Here is a 19191-nt window from a genome sequence, read left to right on the forward strand (position 1 = left end):
AGGTTCTGAGAATACCAATCAGTGATGTGGCCTGACAGCATTTATGGAAAAACAGAAGTGAGGTCTAGAAGATAACTTGATTGGCCGCAGCTTAGCCAGTCGGGTACAGCTTAACTCTGGCTACAGAGCCCCCTGCATCCACCTAAAGCCTCACTCAGTTTGGGGTCAAGAAGGTGCTTAGTCCAAATCCATGGCCGCCCTCGAGTGTTTCGCAACCTTCCCCTTTGGGTCAGGCTCTCCCCCTGGGAGACTCTGACCAAACTTGAGACATCGCCACCACTCAGTCACCAGCATTCTGGGGTTCCAGTCTTGCTATGTCATCCATAGATTACAGTATCCGTTCAAGTTCTTAACCCCAGCTGAAGAGATGCCATTTTAAATTTGGATGGCTGCATATAGACTCCTGAGATGGCATACTACCGAGGCTACTATAATAACAGAACAGTACCAAGTGTTTGGAGAATGCTCCTCAGCCAGGATCCCTACAAACAAACCCACCACAAGTCACACGGTTGGAGAATGAGCTAAATGAGGGGTCTGTCATTAACCAGGTTCATCAACCAACTAGCTTGTTGATTTTTTATTTATTTATTTTTTTTGGACAGGCAGAGTTAGAGACAGAGAAAGGTCTTCTTCCGTTGGTTCACCCCCCAAATGGCCGTTGCGGTGGGCGTGCTGTGCCGATCCGAAGCCAGGAGCCAGGTGCCTCCCCCTGGTCTCCCATGCAGGTGCAGGGCCCAAGCACTTGGACTATCCTCCACTGCCTTCCTGGGCCACAGCAGAGAGTTGGACTGGAAGAGGAGCAACCGGGACAGAATCCGGCACCCCAACTGGGACTAGAACCCAGGGTGCTGGCGCCACAGGCGGAGGATTAGCATAGTGAGCCACGGCACTGGCCAAGCTTGTTGATTTTCTTGTAGCCAAGTCTCATACCTATATACATCAAAAAAGAAATATAACCAACTGTATAGACTCCTTCCTGCTCAGCTGGTAGGCTAGCACCCATAACCAGGTTAGGACAACGTGTGTCTGGAAGGGTGTGGCAGCCTTACAGCATCATCTCGTTACACTAGCAAGGATGGCCTAACAGTGTCGAGGGAAAACCTGTCCAGCTCTTTAGATGTCACCTGCCTCCGTAGAAGCTTTGCCTAGTCAGTTGTACCTTGATGTCTCCGGTGTGTGTATGGTGCCAGGAATCCAGAGGGACCCCCTTTAAGCTATAAAGATGCAGACCCCTGTTTCCAGAGTCTGAAATGTTGCTGCAGTGTGAATGGTTAAGAACTGGGTACAATGCCCTACAAAGGGATTCAAGGACAGCTTTCCTGACTTGCTCTCTAAGGTGGCCCACTTCTTCAGGTTCTAAATCGCTAATGGTCTTCCAACAGTGGATGGGTCAGTTTCCTGTGCCTGGTAGAAATACGTGTACAATGCATTGAAGCCCTGGAGAATTTAGTCAGAATATAGGAGAGTAGGAGATACATAAGGTGCTATTGAAAACTTGAACCTTCCAGCAACTATTCCATGCATGAAAACTCACTATACTACCTTTGATCAAAGCAATCCAATTGACCCAGGCAATTTCAGTTTTAAAACGCTGTCTTTTCAATCTTTCCAGAAAGCTGGACAATATGGAACACTGGCATTGTTATTGTCTCTAACACTGTTTCATAATCTATCCGATAAAGTGGGTTTCTGTAGCTGACAATCTCTTCTGATATGTCCTGTAAGGAAAACACGATTCCTAATAACCAATTTAGGATTTTTATTTGAGGGGCCAACATTGTGGCATAGCAGGTTAAGCCACCACCTGTGACACTGGCATCCCATATGGGCACTGGTTTGTGTCCCGGATGCTGAACTTCTTATCCCGTTCCCTGTTGATGTGCCTGGGAGTAGCAGAAAATGGCAATAGTGCTTGCGCCCCTGCACCCACATGGGAGACCTAGAGGAAGCTCCTGTCTCCTGGCTTTGGCCTGGCACAGCTCAGCCATTGAGGCCATCTGGGGAGTGAACCAGCAGATGGAAGAGCTCTCTCTCTCCCTCTGTTTCTGTAACTCTGCCTTTCAAAGTAAATTTTTTTTAATGTTTTATGTTAAAGACAAAGTGAAAGAGAGAAAGAACAAATCTTCCACCCACTGCTTAGCCCTAGCTGTTGTGGGCACATTAGCAGGAAGCTGAATCAGCACAGAGTTTCTGGGCTTAGATCAGCCACATCCATGTGGAACACGCACATCCTACGCAGGCTTTAGCCTGCTGCCCCACCCCCTCATTAGCCTATTAACTATTATTGAAACAGGTCTTCCTGCTTGGAAAGCTGTACAACCAGAGATGTCAACTATTACAAGAGCATACTTAATATCCCACCGAAGGTCAGTGAAAGACTTTTTAAATACTCAAGTAGCCAATCACAGCAAACTTGAAGTTTTGATCAACTTCCCCGGATTGTGGACTTGGCAAACCAAACACTGACCAAAGTCCTGTCAGCAATTTTAGAATAATTATCTCACAAATATTTTCCCACAGTTCACATCATTTTTTCTACTCCCTAATGAGTTAATGGGGTACCGACCTTTCAGCAATGGAAGTTACAAGACTCGTACAAGACCAGGCAGCTTCCAGAGCCTCCACTGGTCCACACTCAACACTGAATTTGCTACCTGTCAAAGACCAGTTTTATTTTTCCAACTTGAGTATCCAGCACTGTCAAGCCACTCTAAGAAATTTGATTCAATCAAACTGCAAATCTCAAATAGCCTTGTTGCCATAGGGAAAAGCCCAGCTCTTCAATGGAGACAGCGGAGTCAGAAGACCTAATAAAGCTTGATCTCCCATTAGGAGCACATGAGCTCACCAAGGAATTCTTGTTTTAACAAAGTGAACAAGAGTTATTTTTGCATAGGGTTAATTTCACAGCAAAGAGGCCCTACATCATGCAAGAGTTATTTCAAGTTTTATTTACCACATATTAGAGATTCTTTAATCACTTTAGAAATAGATGTTTGGGGTAGCCCTTAGAAGACCTGGGACACTTACCTCCCACTTCGGAGTCCCCGGGTTCAAGTCCTCACTCTGCTTCCAATTCTTGGCTCCCTGTCAGTGTGCACTGTGGGCGGCAGCAGGGGATGGTTCAGACAGTTCATCCCCTGACACACACCCAGAGACCCAGGTTCAGTTCCCATCTCCGGCTTCCGCATGGCCCAGCCTCAGCTGGCAATTGGGAGTGAACCAGCAGGCAACTGGGAGTGAACCAGCGGATGGGAGACTTCTGTCCATTTGTCCATCTCTGCCTTCCAGACAAAAATTACTGAAGACACTTTTAAAACTAACTTTGGCATACCAGCCTAGGCAGCAAGCAATTTTGAACTGTTATATATCAGCATTTCGTGGATAAACACTATTTCATAATCCTTAGAAACCTATTTCCTTATAAAACAAACTTCTTCATATCTACTGACAAAAACATACCTAACTTCCATAAGCCACACAAAACCAGAACATTCCACCAACAGAGCTTATCCTTGTCAAACATGGAACTGAGATAACATTATGTTACAAGAAAAATGGCAACAAAAGTAGCTGACATGAGCTCCACACAACCCTTATCTGTTTGCAGAGACCCACAGACCAGTGAGCGGACAAGCCCTCCTCTCCATAGGAGTTGAAGTGACTTCTACTTTTCTGACTGCATCACGGCTCCTGTGACACTCTCTTAGGGAAGGCACTGCATCTAGTTAATTCGCCATTATATCCTTGGCCTAGAAGGTGTCGCGTGTACATGGTCAAGTATCTGTTCAATGACCACATTCCACCACTCGGTGTTTTCCAGTTAGTCAACGTGTCAGACACATTCCACATTTTCTCAGTGCACGCAGTGAGTGGCCATGCCTCTTCCCAGCGATTGCTAGTAACGTCGCCCAAGCAACAAAGGAAAGCAGGAAGTCTCCCCTTGCCACAGCGCCTTCGCCTGTCTGCATCTCCTTCAACACAGTAAAACCAGAATGGCTAAAGGAGCATATTCAGTATTTTCCCTTCTCTAACGAGACCCAGAACCAGGGAGTTCATCTGTCCCCCTGGATTTCCTGGGAGTTGCTCAAGCCAATTTCTCCCAAGAAGCCACAGGTAAGAGGGTTCACCTGAATCTTTAATTAGACTTCACCTTCCTGAGGCCTGACTCTATCCCAATTGATCAACTAGACTTTGATCATTCTGTGTGTGCTGTGCCTCGCCTCAGCTATTAAGTAAATGTATGTATGTATACAGATAGACAGATGTATTCACTTGAAAAGCAGTCACAGAGCGAGAGCAACCCTCCATCCACTGGTTTACTCCCCAAATCACTGTCACGGTCGGGGCTGGGTGAGTCCCAAGCCAAGTCTCCCATAGGAGCGGCGGGGGCCCTAGCACTTGGGCCATCTTCTGCTGCCTTCCCAGGTGCATTAGCAGGGAAGTGGATCAGAATCGGAGCAGCTGGGACTTGAACCGGCGCCCATATTGGATGCCGGCTTTGCAGGTGGCAGCTTAACCTGTTGAGCCACACCACCGGTCACTATTAAGTATATTTTGATAGGAGAAAAATTGAGATGTCTTTTTTTTTTTTTTTGAGATTTAAATTTGAATTGCAAGGGCCAGAAAATGGGGGACAAAAAAGATGAGGGAGGTTAACCACTTAACAAGCTACAGGCCACAAAGAACAAAGTATTTTACATTCATTTGACATGTCTGAGTGCATGCTAACACTTTAACTTGAATTCCATCACTACCCTCCAGACACCACAGCATTTTGCTTACAAGCCTGAACAACCCAGAAGTGACAATTCCTAGGTACAGCTCTCTGATCCCAAAGCTTCTCCCACTTTCAATGCAAACAATTGGTGTCCTTCTTCTCCAAGTTGAAACTGTTCTTAGCTCTGCCCCCACGCTCACACGCATGCCACAGCCCGTTAGGCAGCCCCTCCACACTGCGGCCCCAAGGTGCCAGCCCTTGCCAAAATGCCCCGGAATCTCTGCCGGCTGCTGGCCCTTCCCCATCCTCCGGCACTGGCCTGGACGCTCCGTGGTCACATCGCTCTGGGCGCCTCGGGTCACCCTTGAAGGCAGGAGAGCAAAGGGGCGCCCACTCCGTTCCGCACACCAAGGCGGGAAGCCTGAGCCCCAGCTCACGTGCCCTGCCCTCCCCTCTGGCGCTCACTACAACCCCTGGTTTCCCACTGCATCCACTGTTCACACCCCACACACCCTACCCTGCCGCACCCCACCCTTCTCTCTGCTGAGTGCCTGCAGTTCCAGCTCAGAGTTTTGCTCCTACTCCCCCTAGAAGTTTTCATTTCAAGAGCTTCTGTGCTTAACATTTTTTTTAATTAAAAAAAAGTTTTGTTTGAAAGGTAGAGAGGTCTTCCATCTGCTGGTTCTCCCCACAAATGCCCACAAACACCAGAATGAGGCTGGGCTGAAGCCTAGAACCAGGAACTCAGTCCCCCATCTCCCACATGAGTGGCAGGGACCCAACTATTTGGCCTGCTGTCTCCCAGGGTGCACTTCGGCAAGAAGCTGGATGGGGAGCAGAGGCCACGCTGGAACCCAGGGGCTCCCACCTGGGATGCAGGTGCCCCAAGCAGCGCCTTACCTGCAGAGCCACGCGCCCACCCCTGGAGAGCTGCTCACAAAGCTGTCGTGAGCTTCCGGTCCCCAGTGCTGCATCTCAGAGCAATCCCCTCTGCTGGGAGGGGACAAATGACTAAGGAATTAAAAGGCCAGAGGAAGAGGATGGAGCTCAGCCCTCAGGGCTCCTCGGTGCACAGTCTCAAGTGCCTGCTTTACTGAGGGCTTGGGCCAGTGCTTCCTGCTCTGAGCACTGCCCCCCCCCCCCACCCAGGGGGTGAGCCTGACAAATGCACTTCCAACGCGTTCCCAGGGGTCCCCGAAGCCGCGGGCCCAGGGACCGCCTCCGAGAAGCACGGCCCTGGGTCGTCACGTTTGCCTGTGCCGAAAGCCGAGCCAGCCTGGGGTCTGCCGCCCTCTCCTGCTGAGTGTCACGCACTCCTGTCCCCCCTTCAGGAGCATGGGCTCCTGCTGCCCCAGGGTGCTGGCATGCTCGCCTGTTCTGGTCATTGATGCACACCTGGCCCCCTGCCGGGTGATGGGAAATCAGGGGAACCTTGAGGATCCCCCGTCCCTAGCAGACCCCGCTCCCCCACACATACATATACACACACCCCACCCCGCCCCCATCAGATTCTGCCTTAGCAGATTCGGGACCAGGCCTGGGCACCTCCCTGTCCTGGGGATGCCCCAGGCGATGCTGCTGTTTCTTCAAGGTGAGCCCAGCGCTGCATGCCCGGTCCAGAGTCCTGAAACTCTGGAGCAGCCACCAATTCCGACGAAGGGAAGAAGTGGGCTGTCTCGAGTCGAGTGGGGCTGCTCCCCAGTGCCATCATCTGGAGGCGACGATGGCTCAGCCCTTGCTCACCTGAGCCATGGGCGCAGCAACACCTGCTCCTGGCGGGAAAACAGGTGCGGTCCTCGCAGGGAGCCTGAAATCTGTTAGACCAATGAGGCCTCGTCCACTATTGGAGGCTTCTGAGCATCAGCCAAGCTCTCTAGCGCTGGAAGGACCTAGGAAACCATCCGGTCCCGCCCCTCTTAGAGCTACAGAGATGCAGGCCGGGAGGAGCATAGGAGCACTCAGTCTCAGCCGGCCTGCGGCCGACACAGGCCAGCAGGCTCCAGCCCCACTAACGCTGCTGAGCCAGCTCTGCAGGAACAGCTGCCCGACGTGGCCCCGGGGCCTGACCAATGCAAGGCACTGGAGGGTGGAAATGGCAGCCCAAGGGTATTTTATTTTTGAGAGACAGAGACAGAAAGTTCCCATCTTCTGATCCACCCCCACCCCGTCTACCCTCAAAAGCCTGCCGTGGCTAGGGCTGGGTCAAGCCAAAGTTGGGAGCCAGGAAATCAGTGGAGGACGTCTCCCACAGGTGGCCATCCTTGGCTGCCTGCCAGGGTCTGCATTAGCCGCAAGCTGGACTCAGAAGTGAGCCGGGACTCAGACGTGCGACACAGGTGTCCCAAGCTTTGCCTTAACGGCAGCCCCCAGCCGCCCATGCCCTGAGACTATTCTTTATGTTCTTTTCTCCCAGCTCCCCTTCACCTGCCTCTCCTGGGCAAAATGGCTGCTGAGAGCTGCACAGTAGTCAGGCCTACACTGTCCACACGCACACAGGCTCCTTCAAGCTGCGTGGGCGCAGGGAGCAAGAGCGGGGAGACTCAGCACTGGGGGAGGCGTCCCTGTGCGCGTCTGTGCCTGCTCCTCGGAAGCCAACTGCGTCTTCCCCCTGGAGCCTGTGAGCTTTGTGACAGCCTCAGTGGAGGGTGGCAGCCTCCCGGCTGACACAAGGGGTCACCGGCCACACCGGCCCGGCAGCCTGGTTCCCAGCCGTCCCTGGCACAGACACAGAAGTAGAGCAGTGCAGGGTTGAAACAGAGAAAGCACGACTGTGTTCTCTGCCGTCTGTGTAGACGGCCTAAACACTCGCATCGGCCCCGCAGAATCTGCCCAGGGAAAAGCAGCATCAGTAATGGCCCCTCAGTTCACGGTCCTTCTTTCTGCAGTTGCTGTCACCTGGGATCAACTGTTGTTTGAAAACATTACATGGAGGGGCTGGCGCTGTGGTGCAGCGGGTTAACGCCCTGGCCTGAAGCGCCAGCATCTCATATGGGTGCCAGTTCGAGACCCGGCTGCTCCACTTTCTGTCCAGCTCTCTGCTGTGGCCTGGGAAAGCAGTGGAGGATGGCCCAAGTCCTTGGGCCCCTGCACCCATGTGGGAGACCCGGAAGAAGCTCCTGGCTTCGAATTGGTGCAGCTCCGGCCATTGCGGCCATTTAGGGAGTGAACCATCGGATGGAATACCCTCCCCCCCTCCCCCGCCTCTCCTCTCTCTGTGTAACTCTGACTTTCAAATAAATAATAAATAAATCTTAAAAAAAAAAAAGAAAACATTACATGGAAAATTCCAGACGTAAACAATTCAGGAGTTTTTTTTGTTTTGATTTGATTTGAGAGGCAGAGTTCCAGAGAGAGTGAAAGATAGGGAGAGAGGTCTTCCATCCGCTGGTTCACTCCCCAGATGGCCACAACAGCTGGAGCTGGGCCGATCCAAAGCCAGGAGCCAGGAGCTTCTTCTGGGTCTCTCAGAGGTAGAGGGGACCAAGGACTTGGGCCATCTTCCACTGCTTTCCCAGGCCATAGCAGAGAGTTGGATTGGAAGAGGAGCACCCAGGACTCGAACGGGCTGAAGCTCCTGGCTGCTGGCTTTGGCCTGGCCCAGTCTTGGCTGTTGTGACCATTTGGGGAGTGAACCAGCAGATGGAAGATCTCTACCCTCCCCCCCCCCCACTCTCTCTAACTCTGACTTTCAAATAAATAAAAAAAATCTTTGAAAGGTGGAGGGCAGGGAGAGAGAGGATACACCTTCCATCCACTGGTCCACTCCCCAGATGGCCGCAATAACCAGGGCTGGGCCAGGCCAAAGCCAGGGGCTGGGAACCCCATCTAGTCTTTCATGTGGGTGGCAGGGACCCAGTTACTTGGGCCATGTTCCACTGCTTCCCAGGTGCACGGTCAGGTTGGCAGCAGAGGAGCTGGGACTCACACCAGGCACTCCAGTGTGAGATGTGGGCATCCCCAGTGGTGCTTAACCCACTGCACCACGCCGACCCCTTCCTCGTTTGTAAAAATACCTTAGGTTCGCTGGGGGCGGGCATCGTGGTGGTGAGGGTTAAGCTGCCACTTAGTACACCTTCATGCCAGATTGCAGGGCCCGACTCAAGTCCCAGCTCCTCTGCTTCCAACCCAGCTCTCTGCTGATGGGCCCAGGAAGGCAGCAGAGGTTGGCCCAAGTCTTTGGCCCCTGCCACCCCTGTGGGAGACCCAGATGGAGTTCTTGGCTTCTGGCTTCAGCCTGGCCCAGACCTGGCTTTGTGGCCATTTGGTGACTGAACCAGTAGATGGAAGCTGTGTGTGTGTGTATGTGTGTGTGTGTTACTGTGCCTTTCAAAAAATAGATGACTGATAAATAGATATAGAGACAGATAGATGATATATAAGTTACAGATCGATGATAGACAGATACAACTTTAACAACAGAAGAGCCCAAGGTTCTTTCTCCCACTTCCAGCATGGCAAGGGTCTCTGGTACCCCGAAGGCACTGAGTTCAGTTTCCCGGTAATGCAGGCACCCAGACAGGCTGCAGAGCCCGGGCCCGTGCCTGGCAACACAGAGCATCCGCTCCCGGCCTCAGCCCCCCACAGAGACAAGCGGAGCAGGCAGACCTCGCTGCCACAGTCACGCTGCCATCTGGGGTGGTGCTGTCTGAGGGGGTCTCCCTCGAGAGTACAGGGGCCCAAGTTCTGGAGGCACCATCCATCCCCTCCCCAGGATGTACATCAGCAGGAAGCTGGATCAGAAGCGGAGCAGGGACTCGAACCAGGCACTGTGATACGGGCAGCCGGTGTGTAGAGCAGCAACTTCAGTGGCCGTGCCAGACGCCTGCCCTGATTCATACCTCACGGGCTGGCTCCCCAAAGACCACCACCCCGCGGGGAAGGCTTCAATATATGACTGGGGGCCACAGTTCAGTCCGTGACAGCGGCCAAGTGTCCCAGGCTGACCTCGGAGGCCAGCAGGAGCCCTGCAGAGAGGGAGGAGTCGGCTGACCGGGCCGTGGGTTTATTTGCAACTGAAGTGCATTCCAAGAGTTTCACGATAATCATCTCAAACTTTGACTCTAATTTTAAGGTTTTAAAAATAATCTGTCCCCCAGAAGAGGTGGCTACAGGTTATTTTAGTTTGACAAAGTGCTAGTCAATCAAGCTAAGTGAGAAGTCCCTGTCCTTTTAAGGAGTGACAGTATAATCCCAATTTGGTTAAAATGACACATATATAGATACAGAAAAGATGAAGGAGGCTGGCACTGTGGCGCAGTGGGTTCATAAGCTGCCTCCTGCTAGGCCTGCACCCTATAGCCGAGCACTGGTTCAAGTCCTGGCTGCTCCACTTCAATCTGGCTTCCTGCTAATGTGCCTGGGAAAGCAATGGGCAATGGTCCAAGTACCTGGGTCCCTGCCACCCACGTGAGACACCAGGATGGAGTTCCTGGCTCCTGGCTTTGGCCCGGCCCAAAGCCATTTGGGAAATGAACCAGTGGATGGAAGGCCTCTCTTTCTGTTGCTCTGCCTTTCAAATAAATATTTTTTAAAAAGACTGAGTAGGCCTACACCAATAAGTTGCACCTATAAGTGGTGCAGTTTTTCCTTTTTTTGAATTTTATGTTTTGGGCCAGCACTGTGGCACAGAGGGTTAAGCTGCTGTCTTCAGTGCCAGCATCCCAGTGGTCATCAGTTTGAGTCCCTGCTGCTCTGCTTCTGATCCAGCGCCCTGCTAATGGCCTGGGAAAGCAGTGGAGGATGGCCCAAGTGCTTGGGCCCCTGCACCCACAGAGCAGACCCAGATGAAGCTCCTGGCTCCTGGCTTTGGCCTGACCCACAGCCAGTTGTTGTGGCTGGAGAGTGAACCAGCAGATGGAAGATCTCTCTCCTCTCTCTAACTCTGAATTTCAAAGTAAGTAAAAATTTTGAAACAAACAAAACCAAGGGACTCACTAGGTGCCAGGGCAGAATCTCAGGAGTTAGGTCTGCAAACAGCTTGTGCCATGAGCTTCCAGCAGAGGGTGCAAGCGTGCTGTGAGCAGCTGCCTCCAACAGCGCAGCCTCTGGGGTCACAGATGGACAGCCCCTAACTTCCCATCAGGTGGAAACCAGGAGCAAATCATCCGGACAGTGCTGAGACTTTGAACACCTTACCACTTTGTCTCTAGGAAACCTAAATTAGACGTGAGAGAAGCCTGAAGCTTCTTCCAAGATCCTTTCTTCTCAACCTAGAAATCCTCAGAGCCACAGCTTACATATACATCCCAAAAAGCTCTCAAGGCCACTCAGGCCAGTTGGTCAGCTGATACCTGAGACAAGCGCCGAGGATGAAGGGGGCTGTCGGGCTCAGAGCTCGAGCACCCATTCCAGGTGGCCGTCGGCAAGGCAGAGGGCTGGGGCGGGAGGGCCCCAGCGGGCCAGGAAGCAGGCCTTGCCCAGCAGCCCTGCCCTGACACCTGCCTTCCCTGGATCCTTCCCACCCTCTTCCCGTCACTCAGGCCCTTGGCGCTGAGCACCTGCATGGGTCGCGAAGTCCACATCAGAATCTGCTGGCACTCGTCCCAGCTAACAGCCCCGATTCGTGGACGGGCATTTGTCTCAGTGTTCGCCAAAATGGAGGAGGAGGAGGAGTCTCTTCCCTGGCCACGATGAAGGCACAGCGGCGTTGAGGTGACGCCAACAGTACGCCACGAGCAGCGGGAGGTATCACGGAGCAGACGGGCTCTCGGAGGCGGAGGCCGAGACCCGGCTCTCAGCACCAGTTTGTCATGAGCTTGCTTGACGCTGGGCAAGCCACTTCCCCTCTGTGAAAATCAGCAAATAAAGGGGTAGGGTCAGACACCCTCTGGGGACTTCCAGCTCAGGCACGGGAACCCAAGGGGCGTCACGGCCCTGCAGGAGAAAGAGCTGGACCGAGGCTGTGCTCTGGGCCCGTGTAGGGCACAGGAGTCCCGTGGAAGCCGCGTGGATGCCACGGACCAACCCTCCCTCACGGGCCCGATCCCTCTCCAGCCTCGGCACCTCTACCAGGGGAGGTGCCCTGGGGTGGTCTTCACCGCCCCTGCCAGAGCGCGGCAGGGGCCCTGCCTGTCAGCCCCACTGTCCAGCACTGGACCGGCCCAGGAGGCACGCGGCCGCTCCCACCCCACCCGGGCACCACTTGAGACCACGCAGAAAGGACCCCACCCCTGCAGAGAGCTCCAGGCAAACACAAACTGTTTAGGTTTCAGTCTTTACTTCCAGTCCCAATCTCTCCTGCACAATACAGCTGCGCTCGGCACCCACAGCGGCGGGAGGAACCCGACATGGGCAAAGCCCGCACCCCTCTGGCAGCTCCACAGTCCCGCACCGGCACTGCCCCGCCGTCAGCCTCCAGCCCCATGCTGTAAATACACCATCACTTTATTTCATACGGAAACCATCAACATGGAACAAGGCAGACTGCGTGTCGCCTCCTGACCCTTCCCGACGGCCAGGCCGAAAGCCGAGCCCCACCGCAGTGGTCAGTGGGGAGCCCCAGAGCGCCAGGTCCCCTTGCGATCCCCGGGCTGCCTGGCGAGGCGCTGGCCCAGCAGTGCACACAGTGGGTGTGTGTCCTCCTTTGCACGCAGTAGGTGCTCTTCTGTGCTGGCCCAGGCTCCCTGGAAGGTGCCTCCATGCTCGCCTGTCTGGGGAGCCACGACGAGGGGCGCAGCTGCCCAAGGCGCGTCAGTCTCTTTCATGAGTCCCCTGGGCCCTCCAGGGCGGGAGGCATCAGTCAATGGTGCCGTTGTAGGACTTGTTGAACTTGTTGAAGGTGAAGTCCACCGTGTGCGTGGAGATGGGCTTTCTGTACAGAGGGTTTGAAGCCTGCAGCATGGGAAGAGGGCACCAGTTAGTTCACTCATCCCACCCAGCACGCGCAGGTCTGCACGCCCTTCCTCGGCCGGGACAGTGCACACAAGGGGGCGCCAACAGCCTGTGCTCCAGGACTGGCTCTGCCTCCCACTCCATGTCCCTGGGCGAGTCCCTCAAACAGGGGCTCCCTGGGAGCCGACAGTGCCTGGCGGACAAGCCCTACATATGAATGCTGGGACAGCCCCTGAGAACTGCGCTGCCTCCACGCACCTGCCGTCTCTCTGAGCCGGGATAGCCCTCCTGGCCAAAGCCGTGACTGATGCCTCCGGCTCACGGCACTCTGGGCCCGGGCCTGCTCTGGGGCTGTGTGCAGGGCACTCTGTGCTCAGGGGTCATAAGACTCCCACTACCCAGACCTGGGCGCACCTTCTTTGTGGTCAATGCCAGGGATCGGGCCTGGAGTTTCCCATTTCCTGCCAGCTTACCATTTCGTAGCGGGCCCTGGAGCGCTCGCTCTGGAACTTTGCGAACTCTCTGCGGTCGTGGATGGTGACGAGCAGCTTCCAGATGGCCAAGAGCGCGATGCCGACCAGGAGGATGCTGCCCACCACGGCCAGGAGGATGGTCATGGCGTTCGGGGCCGTCCCACACTCTGCAGGGAGCAAAGCACCAGCTTCAGGCACGTCTGAGACAAAGGCCTTCCCCCTGCTCTGAGGTCCTCACAGCGCTTCGAGGAGACGGGCGGTGGAGAGAGCCGAAGGCGGCTCCCGCACCAGGCAGCGACGGCAACGTGCAGCCTGTCCGCCGTGGGCCTCCAGGGCGGGATGCTGAGCCAGCTCAGCTTTCAGCTCAGTGGTTTCCTGAGCGGGGCGGGCAGGCGGAGGGGGCGGGAACCGCTTCCCCGAGGGCCGGGCTGGGGGCCAGCCAACATGTGTAAGCCCTGAGTGTGGAGCCCGCTGGAGCGAAAGTGCTTATTTGCAAAGAACCACAGACAGCGCTTGGAAAGAAAGCCTCATTCTCACAGGCCTGCGTGCTGGGCTGGCACCGTGCTCCCCTCTGCCTCGGTGCAGGCAAGGCGCCGCATGTGGTCTGACTCAATTGGGAAAAAGAGTTTGCAGCTCTGAATTAGAGAGAGCAAATCCGCTGCCGCCTCCCCCTCCAGAGAACAGAAATGGCGAGCGACACTAGAAACCCCGCTTCCTCCGGGCAAAGGCTGCTGGGCCCCTCCCCTGGAACACAAGGCAGCGTTGCTGGCGTCGGGGTTGAGGCAGGGCCTCCTCAGTGGCCCTGGGGGTCAAGCACGGCAGCAGGCAGGGATGCTGGGCCCAGGATCTGTCCGAGGCAGCAGCCGCCGCGGCCAGGGGCCATGTGTGCCCAGATGGTCCCCAGCCCTGGCGGCCAGGTGCCCTGCACCGTCCCTGCAGAGCACAGGAGCTCCTGCAGGCGGAGGGTGCTCTGTGGTTACTGCCACCCACGGCCATCTCCTCCAAGGTGAGTCGCCCCCGGGGGAGCAGGGCCCTGCCACTCACCTGTCCCAGCCCCACCCCGCCCCGGCCACGAGTCCCCAGCCCCACCATCATCATCTTCTAATCTGGAGAGCATGGTAGCAGTGGCCTGAGATCCTCATCTGTGTTAGCATCATAGCAAGGACAGGGCCGGTCACTCCAGGGCAGGGCCGACACCAGGAACCAGGGCGGGCGGCTGGGCTGGCGGGTGGGGCCCCTCCCGGCTCTCACGCACCTGGCTCCCTCAGGACGGTCAGGTTGGACTTCCCGCTGGGGAGCTCCGTGTAGGTGAACATCATGACGCAGTCCTTGGCGGTTTTGTAGAAACAAAGCACAGCCTCCTGGTCGTCTTTCACTGGAAAAGAACCCCACAGAGATGTCTCGATCAAGGGTCTCTCTGGGCCGCCCAGGGCTGCTGGGAGCCCAGCGCGTCAAAGAGAGGGTGGGACAGAGGGTCCAAGAGAGGAGGCCGGGCCTTTGCAAATGAGTTCAGAGGCCACTGTTGAGTCTTGGCTGCTCCGCTTCCGATCCAGCTCCCTGCTAATGCGCCTGAGAAAGCAGCACGGGATGGCCCAAGTCCCAGGGCCCCTGCACCTGCGTGGGAGACCTGGATGGAGCTCCTGGCTCCTTGCTTTGGCCTAGGCCAGTCCTAGCACTGTGGCCATTTGGGGAGTGAACCAGTGGGTAGAAGATTCTCCCCCCCACACACACACACACTCTGCCTTCCAAATAAAGAAATCTTTCAAAATAAACAAATTAAACGTGGGGTCCTGTTTCTCACATCAAGCTCGCAGGCCCGGGGCTGAGTGTAGACTGCTCTGGGACTCAGGGACCCCTCAGAGTGCTGCTGGCTGGGGCGACGTGAAAGAAGCGCAGCCCAGGCTGGAGTGGGGCCGGGTGAACGGAGGGGCCGCCTGTGTGACAGGCGAGAAGGAAGGAGGAGCCATTCTGACCCCCGAGGGGCCTGAGTGAGGGCCACAGCCCGGCCGGCTCAGGACCGATGTGGCTGCACAGGCCGCAAGGACGCAGCCCTGTCCTGGGGTACAAAGGCGAAAAGAACCCACACAGCGCGCCGGTCCGGGAGGCAGAGCAAGCGGGAGCTGCCAATCAGGCTGTCAGCGCTGGGGTGGGGCCTGGGCCAGCCTGAGGGGAGGTGCCACGATCCCAGCCCCACACTCCCCGCATCCCAAGGCACGGGGCTCGGAGACTGAGCTTAGGAGGACAGGAGCGAGGCCCTGCACGGCCACGGCAGGCCGCCGCTGCAACCTGAGATGCTTTTTCCGCTCTCGTTCTCTAACTTGGCTTCTCAAAGGAGTGTTAACCTGACCGCAGATTAATCAGTGCCATCACCAAACCTCTTAGCTCCTCGTCAGGAGTGAGTGTGTGTGCACGTGTGTGTGTGTGTGTGCAAGTCCGCCAAACAGAAGGAAGGGAAGAGCACATGATGAATTACAGCGCCCCCTCTCGCTGTGATTCATCTCACAGGGCTGGATGGGGAGGCAGCCGTATGCAGCTGGGTCCCTCTGCGGGCACTGGGGAGCATCTTTTTGTTTTCTGCCCACATGTGCCCAATTAGGGGGCAACTGGCCCGGGTCTGCAGGCAGAACTTCCATAAGCCAGGTCCTGGGTAGCAAGACAGGAAACCGAGCACTGGAGACGGACGGGGGTACCCGGCCTGCTGCCTCCCCAGGGGACAGCACGGCGCCTGGCACGCGGTAGGTGCTCAGGGAGTATGTGCAGGATGACATGACTCAGCAAACTCACCAGCCATGGTGTGGGCAAGTCATCCAAACCAGGGAGTGGAACAAACAAGAGCCCGGACCAGGCCAGGCCAGACAGGGGACGGCGGCCAGGACGCAGCACACAGGAGGGCAAGGCAGAGGGGCAGACCCACCCAAGGGCGGCCTGGGACACACGGTCCCCTACCTCGCCCCCAGCACGGCCTCTTCTTCTTCCCCCACCGTCGTCACATCAGTAGTTTTTGTGAGCGCATGTCATGTGACCATTTCACACAAACCCCGAACAGCAACACGCACCTGTAAGCAGTCAATCCCAGTTCTCCCTACCCAGCCCGGCAACCACCTATCTGCGCTCCAGCTGAGACTGCCGGTGCGATGGTCCCTGGCGAGGAAGCCTGGGCTGAGCCTCCTGACCTGGAGGCGCGGGCCACGATCCCAGGGGGCACTCACCAATGGCATCCACGCGAGTGATCACCTCGTCCCTGCACCGGTGGTGGCAGCTCTGGTTGTCAGGCTTCCCCGAGTGAAGCAGCAAGCACTCGACACAGTCTCTGGAGAGGGGACACACGTGTGGGCGTCAGACGCCGTGCAGCACCCTGTACTGGAGCCCCCCACCCACCACGCAGTCCCTGAGGCCCTGGGCTCTCGGAGGAGCAGGAGGGGGCTGAGGGGTGTGGCTGGTTCCGTAGGCCCACATGCAGGTCACAGAGCCTTTGGGTTCTGCCACCAGGAGCCACACGCACCTGCATTCTACGACCTCGAGTGCCTACCTGGGGAACCCAACACAAGCAGGAGGCTTTGGAGTGATAAACAACTTCCTGTCCCTGGCCAACTCGGTGGCTCCTCAGACTACGTAGCCAGAGCCTAATGCCCCTGCCCTACCCCAGTGCCCAGGCTCCCCGCCTCTCTCCATCCCCCCACTCGCTTGATTCCCTAGAGGGCTTTCAGGACAAAATATCAAATCCTGGCCCAGCCACACCTCGGGGGCAGGGACACCCGGGGACGGCTGAGAGCCACTGTCCTCAGAATCCTGGACTCCACCCCCTTTCTCTTTCCCGGCAGAGCCCACCTGCCATTGCCAAGGGCCCTGCTGTCCACATGCCTGGTCCCAGGCCTCCACTCCTGGCACAAGCTACAGGGTGATGATCCCCCTCCCCCTCCCACACACAAAAAAACCCTGGTTCTACCACGGGGGCTTTCCCCAGCTGGGTCCTTCCACCGCAGGCTGACAGCTCAAATGCTTCCCTGCGGCATTTGGTGGCAGTCAGAACTCGGTCCCCGATGTTCCCCCTGCCTCGGAGTTGACAGCCAGGAGAAGAGGGAGGGTACTGAGGACACCGGGCCGGAGCTCAGCTTCGGCTGAGGGACTTTCGGGAAGCCCATGGTGGGAGTAGAGGCACAGGAGCTCCTTGGCTGGGCTGCCAGACCGGGGGCAGGGCTGAGCGTGCGCAGGAAAGGGAGCGCCAAACTCCAGGGAGAAGGCACTAGCTGCTCCCTGGGGCAGTCAACGTCGGGGACCCTGTGATGCAACAGTGCTGGGGAGCTGCAGGGACATGAGAGCCCCCAGGGGCTCTGGGCAGGAAATGGGGTCAGGACTCCAAGCCAGGTGTGTTGGGGAGGCCGCTGTGTCTCCAAGGCCGTGACCTCACAGAACCGCAGCTCGGGGGGAGCCCACCGCCTTGCTCACCACCAGGCCCGTGCTGACCAAAGGGGCTGTGTCTGCAGAGCTCTCTGCACAGCTCTGGGGGCTGAGCCACCAGGAGGGGTTGCCGGCATTATCCTCTGCTTAACCCCTGGGCGCGGAGAGACCTGGGCGCAGGGCAACCCCAGGGCAGAAGCTGCAACAGGGACTATTGTAATGGGACAGAAGCTTGGGGGTCCTTGCACTAAGAACCCTGACTTTCCAGAGGAAAAGGGCCAGGCCCCCGCCCCCCAGCCTCCCGGACTAACACACGGCAGGCAGCAGGGTCCCGCCTGGAACCTCGGCTCCCGCCACTTCCTGCACAGGGAGCCGAGGATCCACGTGGCCATGCTTGTATAACCTACGTACTGCACGACTCGGGGGAAACTGGTCATGCGCTGCAGTCCTGTATCCCAATCAGCCTGGACCTGAAAAGGCCATGCTGCCCAAAGGCTTTTCCCGGGACACCTGTTCATTGAAACCAGCTGGGCTGACTCACCAACATGAAGGGTGCGTTTGGTGTGCTCTGGAAGGCAAGGATCGGCTGCCCTGACACCCCAGGACAAAGAGGACCCGGGACACCCAAAACCTGGTGGCTCTCAGCCAAGCCGCGAGCCTTGTAGGTTCTAGATTCCGGGCGCCAGCCTCCCTGTTCCCCCTTGGCTGTCTCTTTGGGCGTCTGTTGCTTCTTTCTGAGCAGGTCTAAAACACAGCCACTGTCTCTCCCTTTCTCTCATCCCTCCCAATTAAACAGCATAAATCCTGGCCACCTTTGTCTCTGCACCTGCAGCCAGCTGCCAGGGGCCCACCTGAGTGAGTTCTCTGTGGCCAAACTCCGAGCAGGGGTTCCGCCACCAGCACTTTGCTGAGCACAGCTGGATCAGCAGCCACGGCAGGCCCAGGGAGCATGAACTCACTGCATTATCAGCCCCAGCAGCCACTCGCGAGGGAAAGCTGCCAAAGGACGATCGCACAGCTGCCTCCTGGCCCTTGGGAAGCGACTGTGTGCTGGTGCTGGCCTGGGAGCACCCGTGCCCTGCTGTGCCCTGCCCGGCTGCCCGTGCGCAGAGCAGCGTTCAGCTGTCTCTCCAGCAATCGCCACTCTCACTTCCTGGGCGGCGCCACGGCTTGGTCTCTGTGCTGCTCCCTCCTTTGTGCTCTGCTGGGTGTGAAGGGCGCAGCCATGGGGAGGGTGGCTGGGCCAGTGAAGGTGCCCTCTGCACCCAGCGGCAGAGCCGAGCCAGGGCTGCATCGTCAGGATAAATGGAGCAGAAAATTCCAAGCCGTCGCACTTGCTCCTGGCACGCCTTATTTAGGTCGGTGCCTTTCTATCCAGTTGACTCTGGGATTGGGCTTTGCTTACAGTGGCTTCCCCACGTGGGTGTTCTGAGAACCATGGCTGGGGAGACAGCAATGTGGAGGGAAGGCAAATCCGTTCGACAAGATGCAAACTGTACTCTCAAAAATGCACAGCAGCACAGGGAAGGCTCTGCGCTCGGTGCCAACACCAGTTTAATTTAACTCCGCAATCCCGCAGTCTCTGAACTTGTTTAGGGCTAGAACAGCAGTTGCGTTTTTGCATTCTGTTTTTGTTTTCTCTCAAAATCTCCAAGGAGCCGGTGTTTCAAAGCCGCTAGGTTAGTGACTGCTGGTAAGCATTTCACTGGCCAGCTGGGTTGAGGGGTGGGAGGCGGTGGGCTGGAAGCCAGGCCAGGGTGGGGTCAG

The 19191-nt window shown here is 56.6% G+C and overlaps 1 protein-coding gene across 1 annotated transcript in view; it reads right to left on the minus strand.

The window, feature by feature from the left end:
- Window positions 1-11912: 11912 nt before the first annotated feature.
- ITGB5 (integrin subunit beta 5) overlaps window positions 11913-19191 on the minus strand; it is a 107738-nt gene continuing 100459 nt past the window's right edge. Inside the window, exons 12-15 of the mRNA XM_062209144.1 lie at window positions 16236-16336; window positions 14282-14401; window positions 13027-13193; window positions 11913-12553 (exon numbers count right to left, since the gene is read on the minus strand). Coding sequence (XP_062065128.1) covers window positions 12458-12553; window positions 13027-13193; window positions 14282-14401; window positions 16236-16336 — 484 coding nt within the window. The 3' untranslated portion in view covers window positions 11913-12457. The remainder of the gene's footprint in view (window positions 12554-13026; window positions 13194-14281; window positions 14402-16235; window positions 16337-19191) is intronic.

Source organism: Lepus europaeus, chromosome 2 (assembly GCF_033115175.1).
Source record: "Lepus europaeus isolate LE1 chromosome 2, mLepTim1.pri, whole genome shotgun sequence".
In the NCBI taxonomy this organism is placed as follows: Eukaryota; Metazoa; Chordata; class Mammalia; order Lagomorpha; family Leporidae; genus Lepus; species Lepus europaeus.